Genomic DNA, 26,710 nt, shown 5'->3' with positions numbered 1-26,710 from the left:
ATATATATGTCTATATATATGTATGTATATATGTATGTCTATATATATGTATGTATATATGTATGTATATATGTATATGTATGTATATATATGTATGTATATATGTATATATATATATATATATATATGTATGTATATATGTATATATATATTTATATATATCCACAAAAATAAAATATTCGTAGCAGGTGAATAGAGAATACAAACGCATGTAAAACAATTTTCTGTGCAAATGAGCTGGAGTGTAGAGATGATAGAACAAACTATGAAACTATCTAGAAAAAACTTCAATGCTCTTGACAAGAGTGGAAATGCTATCATAAATTAGTATGAACATAATGAAATGGATACAATATTTTTGAAAAGTGACTTAGTTAAAAAAAGTTGATCTTGTCAATCTGATTCTCTATATTAAGTCAAAAGAACTACTATCTCAGATAAAGGAATAAGAAGCCATAGTATGGGGCTTTTCAATGTTGGATAGATTCAGCAGCAAGTAATGGTTGAAGTGTTAATTTGTGCTAAAGAAAAGAAATGAAAACAAAACAAATCTCTTAGCAATATTGACAATTTGAATAACTTTAAACTGTAAATAACTCATTGCTATTTAAAATGGTTTTAGGTAACTCATATTTACATAAACTAATTACTTAGGATAACTCATAGTTACTGTCATACTAAATAAAAATATAATTCTTTTTTGGAATTGGATCTTGAAGTGCATATAGAGCTATATAAATAAATATTGGTTTGAAAATCTTTTTTGGGTAGAAAAACTTGAAGGCTACCATTGGGACCCAAACCCACATCTCTTGTACATATGACAATATATACATGCTATTATTTATAGCTTTGTATGTGCTTTCAGATTCCATTTCAAAAATAATTATTTCATGTTCTCCTGAAAGTTTATTAATTCCTATAACATCAACAATATATATTATATTTTTGTTTAAGTGTTTCATATTTTTCTGCTGATTTGTTTTTTTTATTTTAGAATTCTGTAAATATTGCTGAAGCTGTTGCAGCAAATTATGCATGGAAACCTGATTTAAAGGTAATTTAATTTAGTATGACTCTCTTGTTTAATAACCAAGCTTTTCAATCCAAATGATCATTTAACATTCTTCTGTTTTTAATCTGTCATGGCACAGAACGAGTGTATTTTACATATTTTCTTACTGTTTTTCATGCAATTATTACTTGAAACTCTTAAACAGATCAGTACAATATCAACTAATATTAAGTATTGAATATGGCTTATTTCAGCATCATAAGTATTTCTCATAAGCTACTTATACTGAGTTGGACATTGTGCAGGGAAATGCTCTTTTATGTTTTGACTATTTTTGAGCTTCTAAATCTTTCTGTTTCATATCATGTTTAAAAAAATATTGCCTGAACAGATCTGGCATAGCAGTGTGATAAGAAACTTGGGCAAGTGTCTTCTACTATTGCTTTGGGCTGACCAAAGCCTTGTGAGTGGATTTGGTAGATGGAAGCTGAAAGAAGCTCATCTTAAATATATGTATATATTTATGTGTGTGTGTATTTGTGCCTGTATTTGACCTCCCACCTATGTTGGTGTGTTTATGTCCTCGTAATTTAGTGGTTTGGTAAAAGAGACTGATAGAATAAGTACTAGGCTTACAAAGAGGTTGATTTTTTTTTTACTAAAAATTCCTTTAAGGTGGTGCTCTTGCATGTCCACAGTCAAATGAATGAAGCAAGTAAAAGAATAAAAGAATAATACAAATTAATCAGTTACAGACTGTCTTCTATTCTTAAATTATACATCAAGGATCACTCGTATAGTTCAATTCTGTTCACCTGAAGTTTCAACTGAATCGCAATTGCATACAATATAATTTTAAATAGCATCTATCATAATGTATTTCATCACATTCAAAAGGTTTGCAATATTAATATTCAGTACTTACCAAAAACAAAAACAAAAAAAAGAAACAAACAAAAAATTCTTTGAAGACTACCTGCACATTTATAACTACAAGCCTGCTAGTAAGGAATTTTGCTTCCATGAAGCAACTAGAGCATAATTTTATACATTTTGGTAAAGAAGTAATATTTGACTAAATTATCTATGTGTTTTACTTACTTAAATTATCATATAATGTATTTTAATATTTTTCATTTTTTATCAACATTTTTCAGATTGGAAATATAACTTACTTTGATTCAACATCCTTAGCAGATGATGATCTTCTTTTAGAGTACCATCCACGCTTTCAACAACCTGTGAATCTGTCAGCTTCTAGTGTCCATATTCCCGTAGAAATTTATAAAGGGGGTAAGTCTTTCAATATTTTATTTTTGAAAATTCATGTTCTTTGCATGATAGAATTTGGTCTCCACAACTTAATCGATAATTTGTGATCATTTTGTTTTGTGTATCAAGTGTATGTTGTTGATGCAGTGGTTATAATTATTTCAACTATATATCATAACAATTATTATGACTGCTGAAAGGAATATTTTCATTTCAAAATTTTTCTTAAAATCTAATTTGAGATAAAAAGTTTTTGATTTTTTTTCTTTTGTCTGGGAAGCCATTACCAAAATTTAGATGAAATCAAGAAGTGAATTTCATTAACAGAACATTAAGATTAAGTTGTATAATTTATTTACTATTCATTTGAGAAATATAATTCAAGAAATACTACCAACCTTACTGAATTGTAATCAACCTGTCTTGAAACTGAACTGTTTTTACACATAGGCATACAGCCTGAGAATATGTATAGGGAAAATTTGTAACATTCACACTTTAGGAGGATTAATGACATTAGTGAAGTGACTATAATTTGTAATTACTCTGAATTCAATGACTTGACTCAGTGACAGTTTCCCATTATTTTATGTGCTTAAAACACACACACACTCATTCACACTTGCATGCACATATCCATACACATTCAGGTACAATACTTATTCACAATCTATTGTTGGAGGCATCAGAACACATTTTAACATGGTTATGAGGCTCACAGAACAACCAATCCTTTAAGTATCTTGAGATACACCAGAACTTTTCTGTAGTCTTTATATGGCTCAAATGAATTTGTTTTCATATTTATTTTGAAAAAGGTAACTTTTTGTTGTAAATTGCTCAGGAGAGAAGTGGCAGTGTCCATAATGTTTTCAGACCCTGAAAGATGAGTAGTATTGATACAGCTAGTGATTAACTTGAATATCTATAAGTAATTATCTGTAAGAAAAATGTTAGCAGAAAGATGTTTTTGCAACAGAGTGAATTCTATTAAAGGTATACAAAGATCTGGTAGTGATATTAAACTTGGTGGTGTGTTAGACTTACTGCCATAAAATTAGGCCTTCTAAAACTCAGAATGTTTGTGTAGAAAAAGGAAATAAAAGGAAGTTAGCAAAGCATTCTGAAAAGATGAGAAGTGCAGTAGGTTTATTCTTTGCTTTTTCCTAAATGATTATTGGAAATAACATCATGCTAAAACTTGTAACTTTCATACAGTGAAGAAGGAAAAAGCAAAAAAGAATTAAGGATATGAAGTCAAGGGAAGTCCCTTGGAATCACTGGGAAGCCCATCAAGTATCAGTGCTGAGATGATTAAAATATCCAGTGGTATAGGATACAGCCTAGTCACCCGTTGAGTTAATCAGGTTATTCAGGAAAGCGCCATCCACAATGACTGGTGTAGTAGTATTATACAGTTACTGAGAGGGTTATAGCTCAATTGATTAGGAATAGAATTAAACTAGATGAGATGCAGTTTTGTTTTGTACCTGGGAAGAGTAACACAGATGCCATCTTCCTTGTGAGACAGCTGCAGAAAAAGCATTTGGCCAAAAGTAAGCCATTGTACTTAGTTTTTGTCTACCTGGAGAAAGCTTTCGACAGAGTCCCCTGATTCATTATATGGTGGTCTCTAAGGAAGCTAGGAGTAGAGGAGTGGCTTGTTGTAGCTGTACAAGCCATGTACTGTGGTGCTGTCAGTAAGGTGAGAGTCATCCATGAATACAGTGATGAATTGTGTACAGGTAAGGATCCATCAAGGCTCAGTTCTCAGCCCACTCTTATTCATTATAGTCCTCCAGGCCATAACAGAGGAATTCAAAACTGGATGCCCTTGGGAGCTACTTTATGCTGATGACCTCGCTCTTCTCGCAGAATCTGTAGCAGAATTGGAGAAGAAATTCCAGTTATGGAAGCATAACCTGGAATCAAAAGGCCTGAAAGTTAACCTAGTAAAGACCAAAGTTGTTGTTCACAAGATAGAAGACAAGACTCTCTTTCCATCAGGTAAATGACCTTGCTCAATATGTAGGAAAAGAGTTGAAAGAAATTCCATTCACAGCACCCAGTGTAAGCTTTGGATATATAAGAGGTGCAATAGAATCATAGATAGATTAACAAATGAAGTTGTCTTCATATGTGGCAGTTGCGCAGGAACAATAAGCACTAAGAGCGCATGGGACTTAGATTCTCTCAATGCCCAGGAAGCTCTCTTGAGGTTGTAGATAGTCTCTGTATCCAAATTAACAATGGTGGAGGATGCTCTGAAAATATTGTTTCTAGAATAAGAATAGGTTGGAAGAAGTTTAGAGAGCTATTTACCTCTGTTGGCAACAAAAGGAGTCTAAGGCAGACTGCATGATACTTGTGTGCAAATGGCTATACTCCATGGTAGTGAGACATGGGCTCTGAATGTAGAAGACATGCATAGACTGGAGAGAAATGAAGGCAGTATGCTGCATTGGATGTGCATGTATGACAAAGAGCAAATATATTGAGAGAAAAGTTGGGGATAAGAGGAATCAAATGCAACATGCAAGAGAGAAGACTACATTGGTTTGGACATGTGATGCATATGAATGAAGACAACTATATAAAGAAGTGCCACTCACTGAAAGTTGAGGGTACCTGTGGAAGAGGGAGACTCAGGAAAACATGGGATGAAGTGGTAGGATCAATCTCAGGATGCTGGGCCTCTTGGAAGAAATGACAATGGATCAGGATGTCTGGCGATAAGAGGTTCTTGAGAAGACCTGCCCACATTAGTGGAACTGAATTCTAGAAGCACTGTATGTTCCATCCACATGTAACCAGAAAGCTTTTCACACACCCTACCCCAACAAACCAAACTACATCTCTTCTCTTCTTCACATCTCTTTCATGCCCTATGCTTATGTCTCACTCCCCAATCCTGTCCTCACAGCCCTGTTCACTGTATCATTGCTATCCAGTAGTCCCACCTCCACCCCTCTATATATCCAGGTTTTCACCACTCACTGCATTCTCTTCCCTTACTCTCTTCTCATGCTTCTTTGGCAATGCCCTGCCACTTATCCTGTGACCTCCGTACCTCAAAGTTATGCCCTTGCATTTGCCACCATCTATTTCTCTATTCTCTTACTCAATCATCCCATTTATATTCTGATCCCTGTCCTTTGTTAGAATGCCTGGCATTTTGCCACCACCTCTCTCCTGCTCTCTCTTGTATTCCTGCTGTCTCCTTCTCTCTCCATGGCTGGGTAACCATGCTGCTCTCCTACAGCCAGACACCTGTTTCTGTCTCTGTTTCTCTCTCTCACTATAACCTTTCAGTATATGACACAAAATCACCTCTTCCAATGCTCCCTCCTCTCTCAAATGATCTTTGTCTTGCAAGTTAATTGGTGACCCTGCCAGTACTGGTGCCACTTAAAAAGCATCCAGTCCTCACTGTAAAGTGGTTGGCATTTGGAAGGGCATCCAGCTGTAAAAAACATGCCAAAACTGACCTCACCTGTGTTTGTGCCATGAAAAAAGCACTCAGTTTACTCTGCTGGGTTGGTTGGTGCTAGGAAGGGCATCCAGTCGTAAAAGCCCTGCCAAAACACACACAGAAGTCTGGTGCAGGCTCCTGCCTGGCCAGTTCCAGCCAAACCATCCAACCCATGCCAGCATGGAAGGCAGACATTAAGCGATAATGACGATGAAGTATTATTTTCTTTTTTATTATTTTGAATATAAATTACAATGCTTGTACATTACTCAGAAGTACGCTATGATATAGAATTTTTATGCACAGGGTTGCTGTATTGTCTTCGAAATTAGTTATGAGTCATAATTTGAATAATTCATATAAAAAAACAGAGTCAATATATTTCTGTTCATCATTATATTTCATAATGTGAAGCCTTTATACTCTTAAATACTTCATATAAAAAAAGGCTAATTAATAATTATCCCATTTGTACATGAATTTAATGTTTTCAATGTATTGGATGTATTTATATATTTTCCATATATTCATTTTATGGAATAGTTATAAACAAAAACACAAAAACTCATATTTAGCTATAAAATTCAATTAATGTGTGACCATAGAAACTAAATTTATTCAAGAGCTCTCAGAATATACTTAGTTAACCATTTTTGGCATGTCATTAGGCATTAATTTTGCCTTAACATTTAATTGTTTAACTAGTTATTTCTTAAAATTTTCAAGGTTGTACAGACTGCAAGACTGATTTCAGTCTCAATGACTGAATTTAGAAGCAATGTCTAAGAGAGCAAACTGGGTGAAGTAGTAACATACATTGTATTATTTTACATTGAATGAATAGTCTTGGGGATTTTCTGAATCTACTAATTGTGGGTTGGTGGAAGCTGGTGGTAGTCTTTGTGCATAGAGAAATGGAGGTTGGTAAAAGATTTGAAGAGATAAATAAGGAAGAATATTCAGCAGAGGACAGGTCTGAGAAGGGACTCAGTTTTTATAACATGTAAAAGTTTGCAAAGATTCTACACCAAACTATACTTCAAGTCACAGATAGGGAAAGCTTCAGTATTCAATTATGTATTGTAGGAGTTGTTGGGTGACACGTGCAAAAAATAGATTTAATTGGGGTTAGTATTGCATGTAAAGTAAAAAAAAAACATTGCTGTAGCAATAGAAAAGGCAAAGATATAGGGCTAATGTCACTAAGTTACTGCACTTTTTTCTTCTGGTTAACAAATATAAAATGTTGATATGTCAATAATTGGAAGGTATGGTAAAAAAGAGCATTTGTTCTGAGGGCAGAAAAGAAAAATCAGTTGGATTAATTTCAGCATTTTTTACCACTTAATGTAATTTACTGTTTATACAAATTGATGCAGATCAGTTCAACTCTATCAAGTTTGTGTACACTGTAAATAGATGGGTAAAAATCTACTGTTTTCTCTATACTTGAGAAGTGAGTACCCAGTCTCCGATAAAGTGATGAAAACGCTTAAACTGGTCTGTCTGATCCTCTTTTTCTGAGAAAGATGTGTCTACAAAAAATATAGATCTCTGAGTCTAACCTCCACTCACATTGATACATATGCATGTACACACACACACACATATATATTTCATACATAACATCACATACAGCACATACTGAGCCAACTTATTTACATATATATATAGCACATTCATATATCTATAGTACTCACTCATGCATACATATATAACATATTCACATTCACTTAACTGATAATCAGACCAAGTAGTGCCATTAAAAGCAGTAATGATTTCTTGGTATGCAAGATGATATCAATGTCTGAGTCACTGATAGACACATATGGCTTAGCAAAATACCAGGCTTTTACTCTTGTCATAGACTCATAAAAATCCACAATATCTGAGTAAATCTACAGTTCTGTTTATCATTAATACCCTTAAACCAATTAATAACATAAGAGGAACTCTATAACATTTGTCGCTCTAAGTAAGATTTTAACTAATAATACCTATTTTGGTCTTAATCAGATTTATAAGCTTACACTTAGGGTTACATCCTAAGGTTTCACTTAGGGTTTCTTCTAAAACCAACTGTAGCTATTATAACCATTTTCATGTATGTAGGTGATTTATCTTAATCAGCTTTAATTCAATTTCAACTCACTTTTCAATGTTTACTTCTTATATTTACTTTCCATCAATAGTCAATTGTCTTCATTTAACAGATTGTTATTTTGATAAGTAATAACATGCTGTCCAATCAGTTTGAGATGTTTATTTCAGTTACTAAATAATTATACCTACCTTGTTTTATAAACACTTATATGCCATTATATTGTTCAGAGTACTCACAACTCTCTGATGATCAGTTATGTGAAACTCTGAGTAGCAGTTTGTGAAGCCTTTTCAGCTTCAATAAAACGCTATTTTACTCTGTCTTTAGTATTTAAGTACTATTTTCTCCACCTTCTTTTGCACCTGTGTACTCACATATTTCTGTCTGTCTGTCTATCTATCTGTTTCTCTGTCTATCATTTTGTCTCATGTATATCTGTCTGTCTCTGTCACATGTATATGTATATCTATCTTTCTGTTTGTGTCTTTCTATCTATTTGTCACATGTATATGTATATCTGCATGCCTGTCTGTCTATATAATATATACATACATACATGCATACATACATATGCTTGCTCACTTACTCCCTCCCTCCTTCCAGAAATAGAGAGCTTACATTCTTGTATTTATAATACTCTCACAAACATAACATAACATAATTTTGAAATGTACACACTAAAATAGACACAAATATAAACCTTCCTCCTATTGCTCTACATTCCAACATACCTTCTTCTGACCACACATAAACACACGTTGTCATGTCACCAAATGTACTTATACACACAATGGTTCATGCTCCTATATATACACAATTTCTCCTTAGGTGCAAGCATGGTTGTATTGGTGTGAAGTTTGCTTTCTAAATACATGGTCTTGAGTTTTATTTCATTGTGTGGCACCTTGAGAAAGTACCTTCTACTGTAATCTCTGGCTGACCAATGCCATGTGAGGAAAATTGGTTGACAAATGCTGTATAGAAGTACACAGTGTGTATACATACATACATACATACATACATACATGCATGCATACATATAAACATACATACATACAATGTGTGTTTGTATGAAACAATATTTTGTGATTTGTATGAAAGTGTTGAGGTAAAAGATAAAAAGGATGGTGACATTTATTGACATTCCCCTGTCAAAAAATTCTCCTCTAGCTCTGCAATTTCAAAAATTAATAGAATAATTCCTTACTTTAAAAAGTAGGTAAAAATTAGCAACAATTAGAGTATTGGGTTTTAAAACAATTCCTTGATAAAATATATTTGCCCAGCTCATGCACTCTTACTAGCAAGCAAAACCAAGATGTAAAATGAATAAATAGATATATAGTATATACACACAGACATACATAAATATATATATAAATATATATGTGCATACATCCTTTGTTTGGTCCCTTTTGGTTTTTTATTTTCTCTTCATGTTGATAAGGTTCCATGAGACTTCAAAGATCCGTTATTCTCTGATGTTGCCTCTTCTTCCTCTAAGTATCCTATTGACACTTCACATGAGGATCTGTTGGAAATAGGTCCACTATCCCTCACTTCTTTCTCTCTCTGAATCTTGAAAATTCTTCACTCTGGTCAATGTTCCTGCTTGTTTGAGAACCCCCATTCTGTAGGGTCACATAGACTTTATTGCCTACTTCTTCCTTAGATTCAAATGAATCCTTCCAATCCCTAGATTTTGCCAGCATCTTTCCCATGATTGGTAGTAGACTTCTTGCAAGGATAACTGCTGCCTTGTACTAATGCACAAGTAGCTGATCTCATTTCTGATGTTACCAGAAATGAGATCAGCTATATCCTGCAATTGGTTACAGAATGCTGCCTTATTTTCCTTTGCTGCATTTAGGGCACAGATCTGCTCAACTATTACCTTAGCATTAGGTGTTGAAACTTGCTGTGCTGATCTGATCATTTACTGGTCTCTCTCCAATTAGTGCTCTTGTTGTATGCCCACTCAAGATAATGCCAACCTTCCAAGTGTAATGCTCTTGTCTAGAGCATAAGACTGTTTTATCTTGGTTGCAATTTGACTAATGAATTGGGACATCTTTGCAACTTAATATGGATCAAAGCAGTTGATGAGTGGAAGGTCATGCAGTGAACAAATCACCATGTTATGCAACATTGTTGAGCTGAATTGAGAGTTCCAGTAGCTGCTTGTGATCAACTTCAAGAAGGCTTTTTGACATGGAATCTTTATGAAAGATTGTCAATGCTGTATGGAGTGCCTATTTGCTACATCAACATAATGCAATCATTTTATTGGAGGACATGTTATTGCATCAGAACTAAAGTGGGAACACAGGGTGATTCAACATTATCTTAGGACTGTGTCAAGATGTGTACTGTTTCCTTTTTCTTCTGTTCTCTATACTACTTTTACAATTCCATCTCCCCTCCTCTCTCCCTCTCACTCCTTCCTGTAGTCTTTATTGTTTGCTTCTTTCTCTATTTTCCCAATGTCTGTTGACAACTTTTCCATCCTCTCATGTGCACAGTTAACATTTAAGGTGAAAGTGAAATTATTGAAGGAATCAAATTATTCTGATCTTTCTAGAACTGAGCAAACAGCTGATGTGTGTGTGTGTGTGTGTTTTATGTAATAAGCACAAAAGTTTGTCTTGAAATAGTGTCACCATTTCTGAATGAATCTTTACAAAGTTTGGCCCAGGCATTTTGGTGCAACTCAGAATAATGCCTGAGCAAAAGAAGTGGATTTGTTGTCTCTTTAGAACAATACCTGCATCTGCTGCAGTTGGTGTGCTGTGATAGTGACATCAAAAGTTGTTGGTGCCATGCTGATCACATGCAGCTGAAAGTGGAATTACCTGTTATGTTGCTATGAAATTTGGATGCTAATGATAGAAGATTAGCTATCAAAACTAATGCTTCATGTGTTTGAAATCACCTTGGCAAACAGTTTTGCTAAGGATGATGGTTTTAGTGTATACATTAATTCCAGCTGATATACCTGTTCAGTTGAAGCACTTTGCTTCCAGTAATTTTGCCATCTCCTATGATCATCAAAAAATCTTTAGAACGGTCCCTTGTGTTACTGGAGATGAATTGACAAGTTCCTGCTTCTCTCATGGTCAGCTCTGTGTTGCCTGCTTGCATGTGCAAGGAAACATTTTTTCGTTGGAGCACTAAACTGCAGAACAAATGTAGTCTACCCAAGAGTTTTGTTGACTAAAGCACGTTTCCATTAGAGTTGCTTCTGTTTTATAATTTTGCTGTATATATAAATATATGAAGTTTTAAAAAAAATGAAAATAGTGCTTATTTATGTCATACAATTAAAATTAACTATAAATCCAGTCTCAAAATATTCATATATCATACAAGCTTTAAAAATTCAACTTCAGAGTTGTATATATATGTATATATAATTGATAATATCATATGTATATATAATATATAAAACCATCATCAATCTCTTATCATTATCATCCTTTGACATCTGTTTTTCATGCTGGCATGGGTTGGATGATGATAAAGTATGATGATGGTGATTTTATGTTTTATATGCACATCTTGTATGTGGATACACCTCTGAAATTGAATTTCTAAAGCTTGTATGATATTCTTCATTTGATGTCCACTTTCCATGCTGGCATGGGTTAGACGGTTTGACTGGAACTGGTAAGCCAGAGAGCTGCACCAGTCTCATTTGACATGGTTTCTATGGCTGGATGCCCTTCTTCATGCCAACCACTTTGAGAGTGTAATGGGTGCTGTTTACATGCCACAAGCATGGGTGCCATTTACACAGTACCGGTAATGGCCATGTCTACGATTTCACAGGTGCCATTTACATGACACTGGCAATAGCTACAACTATGGTTTCACTTGGCTTGACAAGTCTTCTCAAGCATAGCATATCACCAAGGTCTCAGTCACTTGTTATCGCCATGCTTCACCACCTCATCCCTCACCTTCGTGAGGCCCAACATTGAAAGATCATTTCATGCTACCAACAACAGCCATGATTACAATTTCACAGGTGCCATTTACTTGATACCAGCAATGGCCACAATTACAATTTCACTTCTCAAGCACATGAACGTAAATTTAACAAAAAAGTAAGTTTCTACATATTTGGCATCTGTGCAACTCCAATTGCCTCTACCAGTATATATGCATATGAGCATAGATACATAGTTGGCTGTGACTTAGTCTAGCATAGTATTTCACCAGTTTTTGCAGGCCCGTGTCAACTTTTCCATGAGTTTCAATATCATGAAATTAGATTTCATCACTTCTTCCCTGTTTTGCCTTTCAAAAATTATTTCCACTTGAATCGTTTGACTCTTCTTCATCCCACTGCCATCTTATATATATGTACCAGTAGTGTCTTCATTTTGTCTTCTTTTTCCACACTACAGCTGATTTTGCCTGTACCCAGCTTCTGTACATGTATATATATATACACACATTTATACATGCATATCAGAGTGTGTATGTGTGAATATATATGTACTATATGATTGCATATATAGATATATACCTATATTTTGATATAGTGTGCATGTGTTTGTTATATATATGAACCATAAAATGTCAGGAGATATGAGAGATGAATATATTTATTTAACCACTTGACATCTTTGGGATTACAGCCACTTTACAGTCTTCTTCATATAGTAATAATTTCAGTATTGAATAAATTGCATCAATATGCATGCTATGCAGTATACAATACAATCATATATTCACAATTCTATGCAGATAAAGAAAGCTAGCTCATCAGATCTCCAGGACATCATGGTTACACCAATGATTCAACTCTAGTAATTTCATTTGATTGGATCTTCTAGATTTTAGCTACATGGACACTCTGCATTACACTTCTCTGTATTGGATTACTATGTGGACTATTAGCTGAATCCATTAGAGGAGTTTTCTGTGATAGCCACATGATTTTCAGAATCCATATCTTATTCTACAAATTTATATATATATATATCTAGATATTTAAAATTTAATCATTTGATAAACATCTACTTCCTATAGTAGCATGGCTTAGATGGGGGAAGGGTTTGAGGCAGGATTTTTGCAGCCAGATGCTTTTCCTGTCATCAACCCGAATCAGTTTTTCAAGTATGGAATGTTTTATTCCAGAGTAATTCAATAGCACAGAACGAGTAGATGATTAGTTGACAGGAAATGTCAACAAACATTACCAGTCACAGCTTAGCTCCAAATAGTGCCATTACTGCCTGTAGCTGAGCTGTAAATGATGGTGTTGCCATCTGTAGCCATAGCTGAGCATAATCAGTAAACAATCACACAGATACACTCACTTACATGTACATGTCTTAATACATTGCTGGTTACAATGTGTTTCTATTTCTTTCCTTGATTGTACCCTCACCTTCCATTTGGCCCAAATGTTTTGGCTGTCGTCTTCTCATCATCTTCATGGTGTTCGGAATGATTTATTCTGATCTCTGTACAGGTTTGTGATCCTTGCAACATGTCCAACCCATCAAAACTTGTGCTTTTGGTATTCAACAGTCACCTCATTTACTCTACTCCATTTTCAGGTTGTCTTTTCTGGATATGCTCCATGACCTTCTGTTTGTAGATAGTCATTCTTTCTTTTTGTTTTCTTTATGGAGTAGCCCATATCTCACTTGTGTAGACAAGTGCAGATAGGGTAATACCATTGAAGGGATTGGCATGCAGGATTTCCAACTGTGCTTTAACTCTTTTGTTATCCTATTTTTGTAGAAATACACTGCATTGCTTTCAATTAATTTTTTAAATAATGCAGGATTTACTAAAATAACTTTGAAATTATTAATATAAATTAACATGAACATAAATTAACATGAAATTTTGACGAATGGTTTTAGTTTAGATCACTTTAAAACTGGAAATTTATGCCACAGATTGGTTGGTATCAAAGGGTTAGACACATCTTTAATCAAGGTAAATACCATCCATTGAGCTTTTTACTCTGCACAAAATTTCAGCATTCATATTTGGGTATATATTTACTGTCACATGTAGATATATTCCTTTTCCTCCTTAATTTCATCACTTCTCACCACTATTTGGTCTTGTACTACATTTTGTTTTCTTATGATTTTATCTGCTGATTTCTGGCCATGGATGGCATTGTATATTTTTGTTGTGTGACAAATTAATGTTTACTTTGTGTAAGTATGTGTGTAAGTGTGTGTTTGTATCAGCCTAAAAAGATTTCTATAACTGGAAAGACAATATTAGTGGCTTGGTTTATATATTGCAGTACTTAAACTACTGCTTGAAGCAATTAACAGGTTACAGTAATTTTAAAATATTGTGCGAATGCTATTGTAAGCAAAATTACAGGAAGGCAAAACAATCTAATGATTTTAACCTATTTTCGTTTTTTCTGATAATCAATGTAAATTAATATGAAAATTATATAAAAAATCTTTTCAGTGAATGAAGGACAGAATTTGGTTGGTAATACTTGTGAAAAACTTTTGAAAAATATTCTACCACTAATATGAATATATTTTATATGTTTGAGTTCTGGAGCTATATTTTTTCAGTTTGATGTAAATCTAAAGGACTGTATGTTTATAACTATCAAGAATGCTACTGTTATCCATAACATGTATATTGTAGTGGGAGTGTAAATTATTTCTTTCAGGTTATTTCTTACCTACACCAGGCTTGAAGCCTACTGACGGTAAGTGGAGGCAAAACCTCTGCTAATTTGAAACTCTGTGGAAGTTTTTCCACAATGCTGGGAAGTGATTTCAGGGATTTTTAGAGAGATCAAATAGAAGGCTTTTAAAATAGTTAAAATCAAATAAACTTAAGTAGTATGTACTGGTGTTATAGAATTTTGTAATGACTGTAGATTGTTTCATTGTAATAGTTACTCCTTAATCATAGTATTTAACTGTTAATTTTAAAATATTCTTTGTGATTTATATTGCTAATCTAATACATATCTAGATAAACTCTTTGGTATTAGAGAGTAAATAAACCAAACTAATACTGAAGTATAGTATATGTTATTTAGAATATATGAATTACTTCAAGACTACCATGATTTGATATGTCAACTGGCAATTGAACGGAACACCTATATTTGCTACACTCTGTTAATCTAAATTTGTAAACTGCATCTCTTAATAAAAGTAGCATATTTTTACAAGATTCGAATTCAATTTTCTTTCAGGAAATGTTTTAAATTACTGTTTGTACTATTACAAATCCTCCACTTTCAAACTGCTTTTCATTTTAGCATTAGTATGTCAAAAAGAAAAGAAATCTAAATTCATTTGCATGTCTTAAAAATGTTAATCTTGTCCATATTGTTTAAATTTTATCTCATCATGATTTTCAGCAATTGTTACACAACCAACTGAATTTGAGTGTGCAAGAATAGGTGTTAGTAATGTCTTCATTTTGGGCTATTTCCACATCTTGAATGTGTTGTTGATTGTCTCAGGTTCAGAAGATATTTCAAGAAAATAGTCATCACTATGAAATACATCTCAGAAAAAAAAAATACAAGTATTAGTGATTTTGAAAAATAATATTGTTTATTATCAATATTGGATAGATACCAATATGAGGGAGCCTGGAACAGTTAGTATAATTCTTTGTTACATGTGGAAGATATATACAAATATATACATTTGTGTGTATTCATGCATGTGCATGCACACATTTCCTTTATTAAGTTTAGTTTATTTGTATTATTTAGTAGATCAGTGGTATTCTACTCACACATATATAATTCTGTACAGATTTTGAACACATACACACCATTAAGGTTGAAACTACACACATGTGTAATTATTATACATCTATAATATTAGGATTGAAAAGAGTACTGAAAATATTACCAAAAAATCATGAATACAACCATTGATATAGTTTTAAAATAGTTCAGGAGACAAAATGAACTAAAACTGAGAAGATTTGTAACAATAGAATGATGAGGGATGCTGAAAACACTTGTTCTTAGTTTTTTTTCAACAACTACTTTCTTCTCTTCCCTTTCTATATACATGAGTATGCAAATAGATTTTAGTCAAAGATTGTTATAGTCTTATCTTTATGCCAGAGTTTCTTTTGTAATTATGAAAAAATCATTCTTTCGATAAGCAGAGTTTAGTATATTCCAACCACATGTACTTTACTCAAAAATGAGTTGATCCAAGTGAGATTTGATTAACAATTATCAGTAGTATCATTGCAGAACCTAAATTAAAAAAAGAAAACAAAACTAGCAGCACTTATAGCCTGCACCAAATCCTCAGAAATCTATGATTTTAATTTATCTATAGAACTCAAACACACAGTGCACTTTGGAAAGGTCGTTAGTTGGATCTTGAGCTATGTAGTGTAATTACTAAAAAAAAATGTAAATGACTTGCTCATGACAGACCTTTTAAGGTATTAAAACAAGTTCTATTACATCAGTATTGGCAGCAATTTCAAAGAACATAAAATGTAGGCAGATGTTCACTAGGGCTTCTTTACTTAATCTCTCCTATACCATAGTTTTTGAAACACTGATGCAGAAGTTCAGGAGCTGATGAACTTCAAAACTTTTGTATGTTTATGATCTGATTTTCCTTGCATAATCTATAAAATGTGCTGTAGATATGTTTAAAATCAGAGAATTGGCCTAAAATGTCAACAGCAGACACTAAATTATTAATTAGTAACAACAAATAGAAAATCTCTGCGACATCTGGCAAAAAGCCTTGTTCAGTATTCAGGAATAGAAGGATATGATCTCAATACTGTATACTCCATGAAAGCTAAAATTGTTAGCAATAAAAAGTTTTTCTCATACAATATGTAGCCTATATGAAGCTTATGTATGAAGTGTTATGTTATATGAGGGGGCTTGGCAGTTGCAGGTTGAGGGTTTTGGGAGTTGTAGGTTGGGGTTGAAGGTGGTGTGGGTGCATTTTTACATTTGTTGATGCATGCAATGTTAGATGCGATGTTGTCTGAGCAGGAGTTGCTCACCTTGACATTATGGGGGTTGAAGAGTTTGTAATACTTATGGCTTCTGGGGAATTATTTCTTAATTAACAACAGGAAGCCCCTGGCTACATTGGTAGAAACTTCTAGATTAAAAGGCGGGGTTATACTATATCATTTTCCTTCTCCTAATCACGCTTGGACAGTGCTCTTAGCATTCCACTGGTACAGGTGCCATCACAATTTCACTTTCACTTGCCCCAACAGGTCTTCGCAAGCCGAGTTTAGTGTCCAGTGAAAGAGAGGTTGGCATGGGTGCCAGTTGAATTTGGTTCGATTTTGATTTCACTTGCTTCAACAGGTCTTCGCAAGCGGAGTTTCTTAGTGTCCAATGAAGGAAAGGTACACATAAGTGGGCTGGCTACACTCCTGGCAGAGGCCTCGGATTATGGTCTCACTTGGCTTGCTGGGTCTTCTCACTCACAACATATTTCCAAAGGTCTCGGTCACAAGTCATTGCCTTGGTGAGGCCTAATGTTCGAAGTTCGTGCTTCACCACCTCATCCCAGATCTTCTTGTGTCTACCTCTTCCACAGGTTCCCTCAACTGCTAGGGTGTGGCACTTTTTCACACAGCTATCCTCATCCATTCTTGCCACATGTCCATACCAGCGCTATTGTCTCTCTTGCACACTACAACTGATGCTTCTTAGGTCTAACTTTTCTCTCAAGGTACTTACACTCTGTCGAGTATGCACACTGACATTACACATCCATCGGAGCATACTGGCTTCATTCCTTGCAAGCTTACGCATGTCCTCAGCAGTCACGGCCCATGTTTCACTGCCATGTAGCATGGCTGTTCGTACACATGCATCATACAGTCAGCCTTTTACTCTGAGGGAAAGGCCCTTTGTCACCAGCAAAAGTAAGAGCTCTCTGAACTTTGCCCAGGCTATTCTTATTCTAGCAGCTACACTTTCAGCGCACACTCACCCACTACTAACTTGGTCACCCAGATAGCGGAAGCTATCAACTACATCTAGTTTTTCTGCCTGGAATGTGGCAGAAGTTGTTTTCTGCACATTCTCAGTGTTTATTGCTCCTGAACATCTGCCACATACAAAAACTATCTTCCTAATGATCCTCCCTTTGATATTGCTGCCTATATATATATATATATATATATATATATATATGGACATTGAGTACTGAGTAAAATTTTCTGATAATGTCAAAAGAAGATGTAGAAAAAGTGATGAGATAATATCTCAAAATGTTAGAATGAGGTTGTAGATAAGAGGATAATGACCACAATAGTATGGCAATGTATTTCAGGACCATTCAATTTTCAATAGAATAGAAAGTGGATGTTAAAGTAGTAGTGATGGTTTTGATAATTATTCCAATTAGAAAAATAGATTATTAATGTGATAAAAGCACCCCTAAGACAATGCTTCATGCACTGTTAGTTAACACCAGTGAAGGAGGCTGGGAAACGTCACTTGACATGTTAGAAATAGCAACCAAATTCTCTTGAACCACACCCTACTGCCTTAAAATGGGAACAACACTGATAATGTAGTGAAAATACCCCTAAAATGTTGAAATAGTTGATGTTGGAATGATTTTAATCATAGGTTACCTCTACCAGGTCTGATCTGAAGCTAAACAACACCAGCAACTACTTAAATCAGCCTGCTATAAGTAATGGCCTAATCTTTCTCAAATCACACCCTAGCATCTTATAAGTAGGAAGGACACCTTAGATAATGTCATGAGTGACTGATCTTAAAAAGATGTTGGGTGTCATAGCTGGAATGCCTTTGATCATGAGTCTACTTAATCAGGTTGACCTGGGGCTAAACAGCAACGGCAGCACCAGTCTGTTATATATTGTTGAAACAAACTAAAGCAATTCGTTATGCACTTTGTCACATCTCTAACTGTAATTTGAATACTAATATTAAATTAAGTAATGTGGTGTACATATTCCCTTGATCCCATAGCAATTATGAACTTCGAAATGTTGTCTATGTTGCAGATATCTGCACAAGTCTCAAAAGACTTAATATGAATTTTCAAGCTAGCTTACTTTACACACATGTTCTGTCATCCTACATAACTCTAAATAGACATCTGGAGACACATTTTACTATGAATATTGGACGACTCAGTTTATATAACTGAAAATTAATATAAAGCCATGACACTTTACACAAATTGTCTTAAATTGACAAATTACCACAACAATTTATGACAGCATAGACAAGAAAAACTTTTCTACTTTCACTTCTTGTGTACTGTCCAATTGTTATGCATATTTAAAATCTTTAAAAAATACACTGAGTCATCAGAATCTACAATCCTGGAAGCCTTCTTGACTTGCTCTACTGGAAGTAAGTGGGTGGTGTCAGTATCAAATTTATTAACCAGATCTGTTAAAATTCACACATTAACATACACATAGTATTTGTAGTCATGTTTATTTTCTTACATCATTTGTTAGTTGTAACTTGTCTAATTTATCTAATAAAGAATTTTTTTTTCTGTTCTATCATTCAAAATATGCATTGCTCAGGTTTTTATGTGAATAATTTTATGTGTGCAAATAGTAAATTAATCAAAGTTTATCTAAATTAGTTTAGATTGAATTTTGCAAATAGTGCAGTATTTCTTCATATATGTTAATTTTTTTCTTTATTAAGGCTAGGTATCTGTTAGCTGGCTGTCTCCAAATGGCAGCATAGTTCTTATCTGCATCACAAATTCAACTTAGACTCATTAAGGGCATTTCTCTGAGAGTCAGTTCTTTTAAAACCATCTTAGCTAGTCAGTTTTAAATATATGCTCCATTTAATTTATTGTACTCAAGATGCTATAAGATAGATAGAAAAACATTAATTATGCACTATATATTATTTTAATTCTTTATCAGTTGTTGGTACAAGAATAAACATTTTTATGACAACACATAGAAGTTGTAGCAGTAATGTGTCAGTTGCAATGAAGAACAAGAAAAAGATACTTGTTTACAATTGTCACAAGACAGTAATGACTGTGAGATGCTGCAAAATAAGTTCATCTTGCATCACATTAGATTTACAGTATACAAAAACATAAATACATGCTAGTGAATACTGTCTCATGACTTCATAGCAACCACACAAAATAATGATTCTGTCACAAGCTTTTTAGGTACTCATTAAATGGACATACATTATATCTAGCTTACAAATAGTATTTGTTATTCCAATATATTCCATGGATTATAAACCCAGAAGCTTGTTTTTTATGATCCACCTGGTATAAGGTGAAATATCAGTTTAGAGTAAAAAAAAAATCAAGAAAAATTCGTTAACGAATTGATATCTCTTCATATTTATTTACATATATCAAAGAAAAGAAAAATACTGTTAAAATAAATAATGTATATATACATATGCGTGTGGGTGTATGTATGAATGTGTTGATGTTTTCTGTGCAAAAGGGTTTTTAACTCAATATTTACATGCTATTATTTTTAACTTTAGAATTCATATATATATACATATATATATGGATCAAAACAGTCTGATTCAAATTCATTTGTACTCTTGAGCCTCAAGTGTGATGCTAGTCATCAGCCATTCTAAATCTGAATGACAGAAGTTGATTGTTATTACCGTAAGGTGGGCTGCAATTGGTCAAGGAAGGTCACGCAGTGTTGTAGTTTGATGTTGGTATATGGATAACAGTTAGCTGGAAAATACTGCATGGCAAACAGGATATTGACCATGTGGAGGACAGGAAATAGACCATGTGGCAATTAGAAATCTGTTAGGTTGTTGGTGGGGGGTAAGTAGGAAGGGGCAGCACGTGCAAGTATATAGTTCTATATGTGGGTGTGTAGACATGCTTATATAGTTTTGTGTGCATGTGTATATTGATGCAAGTGTGTGCATCTGTACATGGGCATGCATGTCTGCACACATGCATGCATACACATACACTTGTGTATGCATACCAGTGTGCATGCACATATGCATGCGTGTGAACGAGTGCAAAGCAGGCTTTGGGGACTGGTATGTATTGGGGGTTGGTAAATGGTGGTCCTGATCATGGGGTTGGCTGGTAGCAGTGACCTTGATGCAGGTGGTGCAGAGAAGCAGCTGGTGCTAAGGTGGTATATCTGAATTGTCAATTGTCAGAGGCCTGAAATTTGCCTGCAGGTGACAGCAATATGAGAAATTGTATTGTTGATGGATACTGCAGGTTGTTGGAGGATATGCAGTTTTTTGCTGAGGCAGAGCTGACAGTTGGGGGTGCTGGGTGAATATGGTGGAGCTCTGTCGACAGTAACCCACTTGATGCTGAGTATTTCATCTCAGAGATCATGGAGTCACCAAAGAAAACAAGATTGGAAGGTAGAGTTCTTTCTGACTCTGGATCTGAACAAGTGCATATGCTGGGAGTATTTTCCCTTGAAGTCATTAGCTGTCATACCCGTGTAGTGCTTAGTAATACCATCAGATGGTGTAAGGGTGGCTCTGTATAATAAGGCCCTTGAGAGACAAGATCCTTCTCGAGGGCACATGGTGAGGGGGCTTGGCAGTTGCAGGTTGAGGGTTTTGGGAGTTGTAGGTTGGGGTTGAAGGTGGTGTGGGTGCATTTTTACATTTGTTGATGCATGCAATGTTAGATGCGATGTTGTCTGAGCAGGAGTTGCTCACCTTGACATTATGGGGGTTGAAGAGTTTGTAATACTTATGGCTTCTGGGGAATTATTTCTTAATTAACAACAGGAAGCCCCTGGCTACATTGGTAGAAACTTCTAGATTAAAAGGCGGGGTTATACTATATCATTTTCCTTCTCCTAATCCTTTTGGTGTGAGGAGAGAGTGTTTGGGTGTTGTCCACATATGGAAGCTTCTTAGTAAATCTGCTCTGGCTGAGAGATTATATAGGCATTTACTAATACCTGGAACCAGGTTTCTAATTACAGTAAGGGGATGAGTTGAGCTCTTATGGATGCATACTGTATCCTCATTAGGCTTCCTGTATGAGTAATACTTTCCCTGGTATGAATGCGTACATGCATGCAAATATAAATATTTACATATGAATAAATACATATGTGTATGCGTGCGTGTTTGTCCAACCATGTGTATGTGTGTGTATTCATTTGTGTCTGCATATGTGTGTGTGAATAGTTTATATACTCAAACACATGGCATTATTATGTGGTTGTATGTCTGCATGTGTGTGTGTGTATGTGTGTATAGATATATGTGTATATCATATAGAATAAAAGTATAAACAGGCAAACAACTGGTATCAGGTTAGTTTATAGCATTTATATAAACCTGAATGTTGTGTTGTTACATGAGTATAGATCATAAGGAAGGAAAAAAAGGTGTGCAGGTTGTCTCTTACAGCTGTTTCAAGAATAGATGTGAAGATGGTACATTTCCCTGCAAACAATCAGCAGCTGACATTAATTATAGTGGTGGTCTATTCCCTCATCAAAGGGAGAATGAAATAGAGCCTTAGTAGAAGGCTTTGGTCTATTACTTGTGTGAGGTGTAGGAGAAAGTTTTAAAGAAGAGAGGCAGAGGAAACTAGGTCATAATATGAGGATAGATAAATAGACATTAACAATCATGGCAAAAGATAGATATGTAAATTTCTAGAGTTAGAGGAAATTATATAGGAGTGGGTGGTGTGAAAATGTGTTAGGAAGGGGGATGCTAAGTGGTATGATGTGAAGAAGACCATAATAATAATAGCATGTGGGGCATGTGTATTTGAACTATCAGTCAGCTTGGAGCAGGCTGATGTACAAGATAAAATATACATACTATTTGCAGCAGTGCAGTGTGGTGGTCAGTGTGATGTGTGCAGGAAGGAAAGGATTATGTTAAGTAGAGGAGGGGAGAGATGCTAGAAGGTTGAGCGGTAATGTACGTATGTGGTTATAAATCAGCGAACTAGAAAGGGTTTCTGAGATCAGTGAGTGTGCGTTAATTGTATATGTGTGTTGATATTTATCAAGATAAATTATTTATTGTTGCAATAAGAAATTAATATGTGAAATTGTAACTTCAATGAAGAGCATGAATATGGCTAAGTGTTGGTATATGAATATGAATATGGTTAAGTGTGTGCACTAACTGGCCTATTGACTGTGTGTATACATTAAGTATGATACATAGCTGACTAATTTAATTATATACTGCCTCATTACATATACTGAAAATATATGCGTGTTGTGTGTGTATGTGTGTGTGTATATATATATATATGTAAAGTTCACTTTGTTGGTGTGGTCAGTCAGATATATATGTATATACATGTATATATATATATATGTGTGTGTGTGTATATATATATATATATGAGTGGCTGTGTGGTAAGAAGCTTGCTTCCCAACCACTGGTTCCAGGTTCAGTCCCACTGCATGGCACCTTGGGCAAGTGTCTCCTGCTATAGCCTTGGGCCGACCAAAGCCTTGTGAGTGGATTTGGGAGACAGAAATTAAAAGAAACCCATAACCAGATAACACAGAGAGCATACAGATGCCAGCATTGGAGAAAGCACACCTTCAGCTCGTTTCATTAATTTCATCCTTTTTACTAATTTTAGTTATTATTATTTTTTTTACCTACCAATGTACTCACTAGTTGACAGCCACTTCTTAATTGTGGTATGAACAATCACCCAACTTTGTATTTATTTTTATTTAACTTTAGACAATAACAATAATAATAATGATAATAATAAATCTTTTACATTTATAATAATAACAACAACTAGAATAATAACATTATAATATTATCTTAAATAACAAGTATATTTAATTCCAATGCCAGTTGTTTACACTCTTTCTCCTTCTCTAGTTGGTTCAGCAAGTTTATTCCCGAAAAGTTATATTCGTAGAGTTTTAAGTATACTTGTATATTTACGTACATACTATCGATTTTGTTATCGTAAGCATGTTTATTCTTATTATTTCATCACTTCATAGTTTTGTACCTTGTATTGCCATTTATTTAGATTAATTACCGTAACTTAATATGATACAATAATACAATATTATGGTTAATTAATTATATTTAGAATCCATCTTTAATTTTCCTTCATTATATACATTCATTTACACAATGAGTAGTATATAAAGAATTCATTGGATTCTCTCAATTTCTCCTTTATTATCATTATTAACTTTTAGATTTTTCTGTGGTTCATTTTGTCTTCTTTTAATTTAAACTCTTAGTATAGCGTTCATAGCCTCTCTCCCTAAACAGCTCCCTGGAAACTAGCGTTCTTGTTTCTAACGGTCATTTAACTTAGCTATATAGTGTTATTACTCATACACAACCTTAGCATTTAACGCAAGTCTTACATTTGTAATATGGTTCCCTGACGATTAATTTATGTGTATACACCAGCATCTCTCACTTCTTTGGAGTAGAGTGCACATAATTTTTGAAACATATGTAGGAATTAAAGGAACTTATTGATTATATGCGTTTTGCTCCATTTATCATTATTCTTTATATCTACTCAAAATACATTACTTTAACATGAAATTTCTACCCATTAACCGAGTATGATATCCCAGTTCTTGTGTGATTTTTGCTACCCTGGTAACTATTAACATATTTGCATTATCGAAGTTTTTCAACCAAGATAATATTAATATATACATAAATTAAAATATATATATATATGTCTGTCTGTCTCTGTGTGTATGCATGTATATATGTATCTGAGAGTGTGTGTGTGTGTGTGTGTATGTATGTATATATATATATGTATATGGTAAACACACTGAAGAATGAAACCAACACAACTGGAGGGACAAAGCTTAAGAAGTATAACATTAACTTAATGTTTTAATAGGAAAACACCTGAACATATAAACAAGCATATATGAATGCTTGTAAGTATGCATGTGTATTTAATGATGGCTATTTTGCAATAATGCACATGCATTTGTTTGTGTTTGAAAAATATGAACATATTAAATCTCATTTCTTCAGGTTCCCTTCTTTTTATTTGTGTTGAGGCTCTGAGTATTATCTACCTGGTTTATGAAGTTGCATATTGGTCACATTGTTGAGAAGTTCATAACCTATGCAAATGTCATTTCATTCGCTTGTAGTTGTGTGTCTTGTGCTAGCATTTTCAGGACTTCTTCAAATTGGAAAAAAAGTAGGCTCACATGTAGAAAAATTCCAAAATATTCACTGATATGTATAACTTGCACAGGAGAACATAAGACAACATACATATGAATTCAGATAAAATTGAGCATTAGAGTAAATATATGTTAATTTAATTAAAGAACATATTAGCAGTCAGACAAAAATAGGTTTGATCTTTTAGGTTTTCCATTATTCACATCATAATCTCATAGATGTTAATTTTTGAATTTTTTGAAATGATCTCAGTTGTCCTCTCTACAAGCGCATAGTTCTATGTGTACTATAAGGAAAAGAAAAAGCAATATCCCTATCCAGGAATTCTATGTTGAGGATGGTGGTATCAATCTTGTAATGCTCTCAATAGTAGTTGTTGCTATTTTGTACTTGATTGCTAACAAAGATGTATATTCTTTACCAGAATAGAATACATCTAATTTTACTTGTGGAAGTGAACAATTGTGAAAAGAATATGCTCAAAGAAGATTGTAGAAAAAAATACAATTGCCTTGACTCTGCAACAAATTACTGCATAATGCTGCTGCTTGCAACCATTAAACTGATTTGTAAATTACATGTTATGCAAAAGATGCTTAGAATATTACAAGTGCAACCAAGTTGTATGAGTATATATATTGTAGCTTTCTGTGACTAAGCTTGTTAAATGTTTCTTTGAATTAAGTAAACAGTGACTTTTAGGCTCATTACACTTCTCTTGTAATTGACATATGGAAATGGCCACATTTACAGTGATTGACTTTTGTAGAATCTCAGTATTTTTCCTAGAGTAAAACTGGCAAGTATCTTCCCTGTGAAAATCAGTAATAAAGATTCTCTGTAGCTGTTCTATTCTCATCCTTACTTTGTCTCATCTCTCTTCTTACTCCTATTTTCCTTACCTATATCAAACCTGCAGAAATTGATACTGATCATCAGCCACATTGACCTTACAGCCTACAAGAACTAGTAAAAGGTATGGGCACTGTGCCACTTCCATTGCACTAAAATATATGAAAGGCAATGACTTTTGTTTTTAAGTTTGTGTTTTAAAATTATTGAGACTTTGTGGATCAATGACATTTAGTATATTTGAAAGCTGGTGTGAGTGCGTCTAAGTGATATATTTCCACTTCATTATATTCAGCATAAATTCCTAGGGAATTGTTTTTCTTCAGAAACCATATTATATTTCAAGTCTCTTCTAGATTTACATTCTGGCTTAGCTTGATGATGCTAGAAGCTTTAGGGTAATGTATTCTGGTTCAGAATCTAAAGAGTACAAAGTACTCTAATAACTCACATTACTTAGTAATAGTTTATCTTTCTGTCTAAGAGAACTACTTTTTACGGATATAAAACTCAGGTTTCTCAATTTCTACTAGTGAGACAGTTGCAAGAGAAATACCTAGCCAAGGATAAACCTCTGTACCTGGCTTTCGTTGACATGGAGAAAGCCTTTGACAGGGTCCCCCGATCCCTTATCTGGTGGTCAATGAGGAAACTTGGGATAGAAGAATGGCTAGTGAGAGCTGTGCGAGCCATGTACAGAGATGCGGCCAGTAAGGTGAGGGTTGGAAATGAGTACAGCAATGAATTCCGGGTAGAGGTAGGGGTCCACCAAGGTTCCGTCCTCAGCCCCCTATTATTTACCATAGTCCTCCAGGCAATCACAGAGGAGTTCAAGACAGG

The 26,710-nt window shown here is 34.3% G+C and overlaps 1 protein-coding gene across 6 annotated transcripts in view; it reads left to right on the top strand.

Annotated features, from left to right (window-relative positions):
* The window catches only part of LOC106868291 (voltage-dependent calcium channel subunit alpha-2/delta-2), a 207,694-nt gene that overhangs the window by 58,386 nt on the left and 122,598 nt on the right, over positions 1–26,710 (top strand). For 4 of the 6 annotated variants that reach the window (XM_052969102.1, XM_052969096.1, XM_052969095.1 and 1 more), the window contains exons 4-6: positions 998–1,057; positions 2,173–2,308; positions 14,534–14,572. In XM_052969102.1, the coding sequence (XP_052825062.1) occupies positions 998–1,057; positions 2,173–2,308; positions 14,534–14,572 (235 nt within the window). The remainder of the gene's footprint in view (positions 1–997; positions 1,058–2,172; positions 2,309–14,533; positions 14,573–26,710) is intronic. The other 2 variants (XM_052969103.1, XM_052969104.1) reach the window with 1 other exon arrangement.

The sequence above is a fragment of the Octopus bimaculoides genome, chromosome 1 (assembly GCF_001194135.2).
Source record: "Octopus bimaculoides isolate UCB-OBI-ISO-001 chromosome 1, ASM119413v2, whole genome shotgun sequence".
Lineage (NCBI taxonomy): Eukaryota > Metazoa > Mollusca > Cephalopoda > Octopoda > Octopodidae > Octopus > Octopus bimaculoides.
The sequence above is the reverse complement of the archived record's forward strand: the minus strand, read 5'-3'. Positions and strand labels throughout refer to the sequence as shown.